General features: G+C 47.4%; 1 protein-coding gene across 1 annotated transcript in view; it reads left to right on the plus strand.

The window, feature by feature from the left end:
• rims1b (regulating synaptic membrane exocytosis 1b) overlaps positions 1-7,500 on the plus strand; it is a 73,146-nt gene that overhangs the window by 17,129 nt on the left and 48,517 nt on the right. The window contains exons 2-3 of the mRNA XM_076270541.1: positions 2,457-2,528; positions 2,616-2,763. Of these exons, the coding sequence (XP_076126656.1) occupies positions 2,457-2,528; positions 2,616-2,763 (220 nt within the window). The remainder of the gene's footprint in view (positions 1-2,456; positions 2,529-2,615; positions 2,764-7,500) is intronic.

A 7,500-nucleotide genomic window follows, 5' to 3' on the forward strand; every position in this document is an offset into this window, starting at 1 on the left:
ATGGATTTAACCGTGTGGGCTTGGGACTTGGCTAAATTGGACTTTGGAAGTCGGAAAGGCGTTTTTTTTTTATGCTTGACTTCTGAATTTCATCCTATATGGGATTTTGATTGACGCCTTTCTAATATGGATTTGTACTACAATAAGAGGTGATTACCAGGATGGGGCCCTCTCCTGGCACTTTCCATTAAGATCGCTGCATATCATAATGTTTAATACGTATTTACTATGCATTGAGTTTTTGATTGGTTGTGTATACGGCACAAGTGTGAAAGTGTGGGTTTGTGTGGGTTTGTGTGTTTGTGTGTGTGTGTGTGTGTGTGTGTGTGTGTGTGTGTGTGTGTGTGTGTGTGTTTGTGTGTGTGTTGGAGTGTGGATTTAGCTCATAATAACTATTTATTGGCCCTATAAGTCTTATTCATTGAGAGGCAGATGAGGTTGAGTTTAGTTCTGAGATGCATATCCCATTTGGCAGTGGACTCGATCGCTGGTGTGTCTCTGGCCAAGCGGTGCCAAACTGCAGAGGACAGCACACACCTTTCGTCAATCGTGCGTCCATTGATCTCCAGAGATTTTCATACGTGCAGCATGTTTGTATGGCCAATATGCTGTATTTGCCATTTCATATTCTGTATATAGGTTATTATGTGCTTCATACATAATGTATATGTATATGATTTTCCTGAGTATAATCTATATGTGCTGACGTTTTGGCTTGGGCATGTGCCCACATTTACCCACAGCAGATGCTTGTCCCTTTGCATGGAGCCTTTGGCACTGGGGACTGGACACTTGTAGCCAATACTATGCTTAGTCTCGTCATGAGCAGCAGTGTAGAGAAGCCACCTTGGCAATGGACCCTGCTGATGGAGGTGCCCTTACTGACTGACCGTGTGTGGGAAAGACACAAATGCACACACAAATGCCATCTGAATTCAGTTTGTTTGTTTGATTTGTTAGTTGGTTGGTTGGTTGGTTGGTTGGCTGGCTGGCTGGTTGGCTGGTTTTTGTGATGATATTTTTTGACCATTTCCCTTGACACTTTAGAGTTCCAAACGTTCCTGACACAAATGGTGTCTGCTACACGAGAAGCCAGCTGGACCTGCTGTTTGTGGGCAGCTTGTCTTTTCTAGTGGTCACAGGGGTAGTGACCACCATCACAGGCTTGTGGCTTCAACATAGCGGGAGAGGATTGAGTTCTCAAACCAAAGTAGCTCGTTATGTGGCCAATAAACTGTCCATGTCCACGCTGTATGGGCAGCAGCAATATGCAAACAAGCTGCTCCCTTGAGAAGTGTGTGTGGAGGTGTGTGTGTGTGTGTGTGTGTGTGTGTGTGTGTGTGTGTGTGTGTGTGTGTGTGTGTGTGTGTTTGCAGGTGTGTGTCTGTGAGCCGTGCGTCTCTAGGCTCATCGGAAATTCATTAGGAGCTGATTTTCATTCCATGAATCTGAGTACAGACAGGAGTGTGGTGAGGAGGAGGAGGTGGAGGTGGGAAAGGAGGAGGAGGAGGTGGGAGAGGAAGAGATAAAAGAGGAGGAATAGGTGGAGGAGGAGGAAGAGGAGGGGGAAAATTGGGTGCTGAGGTTTTTTTCCTCCCTCTCTCCGGCTCTGTCTCTCTCTCTCTCTCTCTCTGTCTCTCTCTCTCTCTCTCTCTCTCTCTCTGTCTCTCTCTCTCTCTCTCTCTCTCTCTCTCTCTCAGCTTTGCTTACCCCAGCGTTGTGGTTGCTCTCCGGTGGGTTTCGTGTGCTGCTGTAATTGGCTGCAAACTGACCCTCCTCAAGAGAAAGTGGAGCAGCAGTTGAACTCACACATTCGCATGCATTCATTAGGACAGGCGGCAGGAGGAAACAGACACACTGTTGGTTTTGATACAACGACATTTGGCACACACACACACACACACACACACACACACACACACACACACATACACACACACATGCACATGACTGACAGTGCAGACTTAATTGACTGTAAAAATGCGCACTTTCAAATACCCACCGTTCGTTTGTTTCATTGAGGTGAAACAAGGTAGAAAGAAAAAATGTATTTTTTACATTGTTTACAAATATATTTCTCTCTCTTCCTTCTATACCCCTCTCTTCCCCACTCTCATTATCTCTACACTCTACTATTTTCCTACTCCCTCTCTCTTTCTCTCTCTCCCTCTCCCTCTCTCTCTATCCATTTTTCCACTCTTCAAACCACTCATCTTTTCATTCCCTTTTTCCCACCTTTGTTCTCTACCTCATCTTCCTAAACTCTGTCTTCATCTCTCGCTCTCTCTCCATCAATCTCCCTCTCTCTCTCCATCTCTCTCTCTGTCCATCCATCTCTCTCTTTCAAATTCAATTGTCAATGCATTAATGCAATATAAGTAGTAGTAATAAACAGCAATAATAATAATTTCCATCTCTCTCTCTGCCCCCCCCCCTCCCCCCAATCTCTCCTTCAGGACGCTGCACCAGCAGTTTGAGAGCTACAAGGAGCAGGTGCGTCGTATCGGTGCAGACACCCAGCGCCGGCGGCAACAGCAGCAGCAGCAGCAGCAGCATCAGCAGGCGGCTCCGGCAACGCCCGCCACCGCCACCACCACCGCCACCACCACCGTCAGCGCCGTCACGGGCGCCAAGGATGACGCACCCACCTGCGGCATCTGCCGCAAGACCAAGTTCGCCGACGGCTGCGGGCACCTGTGCTCCTACTGCCGCACCAAGTTCTGCGCTCGATGCGGAGGCCGCGTGTCGCTGCGCTCCAACAACGTGAGCCTCTCTTCTTCTCCTCCTCCTCCTCCTCCTCTCTTTTCCTCCTCCTCTCTTCTTTGTCCTCTCCTCTTCTCGCCAGAACATCCGCCCCTCCATCCCTCCGTCCTCCAACACGTCCTCTGGCATTCGCTCTCTCTCTCCCCCTCTCCCTCTCTTTTTCTGCACCCTCTCTTCTTGTGTTCGTTGGCCTTCACCGCTGCCCCCCCCCCCCCCACACACACACACACACACACATACTGCTGAACTCCCAGCCTTCTCGTTTCTTCAGCTTCTCATTCAACATGGCATTGGTTGTCCTCACGGCACAGGCTTAATGTTCATTTGGTGTGTGTGTGTGTGTGTGTGTGTGTGTGTGTGTGTGTGTGTGTGTGTGTGTGTGTGTGTGTGTGCGTGTGTGTGTGTGTGTGTGTGTGTGTGTGTGTGTGTGTGTGTCTGTGTCTGTGTCTGTGTGTGTGTGACTGTGTCACTGAAGTAGCATTTCGTTTTTTTTTTCATTGTCACACTCGGAGGCTACGGTCACTCTCTTGGCATCTCCTGCATGGCTTGACGTGGCATTTAAAACTAAATCCAACGGAAACACAGTGTCACTTCACTGGGGTAAATAAATGTGTTTACCCTTTAAAATACTTTCCATTGTGAAAAAATAATAACAAAATAAAAACAAAACTTTGGAAGTTGTAAAACATGACAACCATCGGATGTCCGTAACATATAAATATGTATGAATATGTCCGTAACAGACAAATATTTTTGGACTGTTCTTCAACAGTTAAAGGTATCTTATTTTCATGTATCGTTTGATATTGTTTGATGAAAATACAGAGTTGCTCCAATTTAACCATCAAAATTTAAAATGTGATAAAGCTGTCACTAACATTTGTGAATGTTTACATTACATCAAGTTTAATTTATATAAAAAATATTTTATGCATCCACTGATGTCTTCTATTCCAGTATTAGAGTGCGACATACAGTATTAGTTACTGCCTGGTTAGAGCTCTTAGTCTCCGTGAGCATTTAGGCAATCTGCTCTGCAGAAACAGACACACACACACACACACACACACACACACACACACACACGCACACACACACACACACACACACAGGGGAGACAGGGAAGAGAGGGTTGTGGTTAAAAATAATGTGTGTGATAGTGTGTGAGTGTGCAGAGACAGTAAGGGAAAGAGAGAGTGAGGGAGGGAGAGAAAATAGAAAGCTATCGCAAGGCAAAGGAAAGAGGAAAAAAATACCGGTGTGTGTGTGTATATGTGTGTGTATGTGTGTGCATGCTATCCATCTGTGTGTGTGTGTGTGGGGGGGGTGGGGGGGGGGTGTCAGCGGAGCTGACGTCACACTGCTGGGCTGGGCCGAGTGGAGCGCGCTGGCCGGTGGCTGTGCCAGGACAGGAGGAGCGCTAGCGGAGGTATTTTAAGGCCGCTCCCCGCCGACTCTCCTCCAGGGAGAGGAGGCACCCCCCCCCGGCGTGACTCACCTGACTGCGGGGCCTAGGCACTGGGCCACGCCGCCGCACAATCTGCTGCAGTTCCTGGAGCTCCAGGATGCGCAATAAATAACACGCAAAGCAGACAGACACATAGAAGTGTGTGCATATGTGTGCGTGTGTGTGTGTGTGTGTGTGTGTGTGTGTGTGTGTGTGTGTGTGTGTGTGTGTGTGTGTGTGTGTGTGGGTGTGTGTGTGTGTGTGTGTGTGCAAGACGATGGCATACAGGGACACAGACAGACAGACAAATACACACACAAACACAGAAAACACACACATTAATACAGGCACATGTTCTTGCTCATCTTAAACTACATATATACAAACTACTAACCTCTATACTTTAAATAGAAGTCACCTTCTATTTTCTGTGTGTGTGTGTGTGTGTGTGTGTGTGTGTTTGTGTTGTTCATAGGGCTCATAAGAAAATGTGTTCTGACCGCTCCTACCTCCAGTGAGTGGGGTCGCCGGCCGACTGGAATAACCAGATTAGGAAGTTGCGAGCGTCGCCGCTTTCTTACATAAACACTTCCTCTCCCCCGTCCTCCCATGATGCCTTGCACCCAACCCTTGCGCACTGCACCGCTTTGTCCCCCACTCAGTCACCAAATTCAGACACTAGATTCAGGTGCTATTGCTCACTCATTTAAACTCATCCATTACTAGACTTGCACGATATGGAGAAAATATCGAATCGCAATTCTTCCGAGCGATATTGCAATTGCGCTTTCAATTGTGACATTTTTTATTTTAAGTTTCAATTCAATATTCCAAAGATTGGCCACTTCTGATTGGTGCCTAGTGAATGCCTAGTGAATTAGAACCACAGACCACAGACTCCTGTTACCACTGTCTATCACACAAGGAGGATTGACATGAGTGGAAATCATAGATGTGTCAAGATTAATCATTGGGACAGAATTGCAAGCTGCACAATCATTTGCAGCTTTTGCGATAAGCTAATTGCATTAGCTCAAATTGTGATTTTGATTTAAAATTGATTAATTGTGCAGCCCTACCCACTATACTCAGCCACAATACAGCCACTATGCTCACCCACAATCCTGAGTCACTTTACAACCCATTAAATGTAGGGAGGGATAATCATCTCTATACACATTAGTATTGGTAGCTTAGTGATTCAAATACAAAGAGTCAAGTAATCATAGGAGCACATATCAGTTACCAGCTGTTTGTGCTACTATTTAAAAAAAGGCAAAAACATCTGGAAATGTAGTGCTCAGTCATGGCCTGCAGGGGGCATTGCAGACACGTTGCAACAGATTCATCTCTTGTCAGTGGAAGCACACGGATTAATATTCCATGTGATGACTATATATACCTGTGTGGTGATATGCACACAGGACCAATACTTGGATTGGTGTGTGTGTGTGTGTGTGTGTGTGTGTGTGTGTGTGTGTGTGTGTGTGTGTGTGTGTGTGTGTGTGTCTGTCAGCGTCAGCCGCTCACTACTTCACACGCGTGCTATAGCAGTGCATTTTGGACGCATCTTTGGAACACACAAGTGGGCATGCGTGTGTTTCTGTCATCGCAGCAGGCCCTGTCCTCAATCACCCCCTTGTTCCCTATTCCCTACATCCGTGGTGAATGGGAACCGCTGCTTGACCCATCATGAAGGTTGCTTACGCCCCACACTGTATGGAGGAAGTGATTTGTATTGATACACACTGTTACTGTCACTGTTCAGTTTTGCTGTGTTCTTTTCCTCTTTTTTCTCTGTGTCTTACTGTATTACTGGATGTATATTAACACTACTCCCTCCTTCCTCTATTCCTCTTTTCACTTCTTTCTTTCTTTCTTTCTTTCTTTTTCTCTACCCCTCCTTCTATGTGTCCTTCACCCTACTCCTTTCTCTCACTGTTTTTTCCTTTCACATCTGTCCCTGACCCCCTGCTGTCTTTCCCCTTCCCTTTTCTCTCTCCTACCCTCACTCCCTTTTCTCTCTCCTACCCTCACTCCCTTTTCTCTCTCCTACCCTCACTCCCTTTTCTCTCTCCTACCCTCACTCCCTACCCTCACTCTCCTACCCTCACTCCCTACCCTCACTCCCTACCCTCACTCCCTACCCTCACTCCCTACCCTCACTCTCCTACCCTCACTCCCTACCCTCACTCCCTACCCTCACTCCCTACCCTCACTCTCCTACCCTCACTCTCCTACCCTCACTCCCTTTTCTCTCTCCTACCCTCACTCCCTACCCTCACTCCCTACCCTCACTCCCTTTTCTCTCTCCTACCCTCACTCCCTACCCTCACTCCCTACCCTCACTCTCCTACCCTCACTCCCTACCCTCACTCCCTACCCTCACTCCCTACCCTCACTCCCTACCCTCACTCTCCTACCCTCACTCTCCTACCCTCACTCTCCTACCCTCACTCTCCTACCCTCACTCCCTACCCTCACTCCCTACCCTCACTCTCCTACCCTCACTCTCCTACCCTCACTCTCCTACCCTCACTCCTTCTCTGCTTCTCTCCTCTCTCTCTCTCTTTCTCTTTTTCTCTTTCTGTTTGCTTGACTTTCACTACCTGCTGCTTCCTGGACTGCATGAACACAAGGAGGATAAAGTGGTTAGCATCTCTTCTTCTGTTTTTCCCCCTCTCCGTGCTGTGTCGTGTGTGTGTGTGTGTGTTTATGTGTGAGTGAGGGTGTGTGTGTGTGTGTGTGTGTGTGTGTGTATGTGTGTGTGTGTGTGTGTGTGTGTGTGTTTGTGTGTCCTGTTCTCACTCTGTCGTTTGCCATTGGAGTATTCACACCCTGACTCCACTTCTTCTAAGCACTCCTGCCCACTTCCCAAGATCAATGGGACAGTCTCTCCTTAAGCCTGCCAGATCAATATCATTACACTGCACACACACTCGTGTGTGTGTGTGTGTGTGTGTGTGTGTGTGTGTGTTGGTTTGTGTGCTTCTGTATTTGTATGACTCTGCAGGCCTGTTTTTGATTGGCCACTGTGTATGTTGATTAGCTATCATTCATGGATGAGCGTTGATGAATGTGTCATGTTGACGCTCACTCTGACTGGTGAAGTCTTCCTCCACCTAGTGTGTGTGTGTGTGTGTGTGTGTGTGTGTGTGTGTGTGTGTGTGTGTGTGTGTGTGTGTGTGTGTGTGTCTGTGTTTGGGTCCATATGTGTTTGTGTGTGTGTGTGTTTGGGTGCATATGTGTTTGTGTGTGTGTGTGTGTGTGTGTGTGTAAGGGGGAAATGT

The sequence above is a fragment of the Alosa pseudoharengus genome, unplaced genomic scaffold, assembly GCF_046254945.1.
Source record: "Alosa pseudoharengus isolate Yale_2024_CS ecotype anadromous, Long Island Sound unplaced genomic scaffold, YU_APseudo_1.1 YU_APseudo_1.1_scf_1, whole genome shotgun sequence".
Lineage (NCBI taxonomy): Eukaryota > Metazoa > Chordata > Actinopteri > Clupeiformes > Clupeidae > Alosa > Alosa pseudoharengus.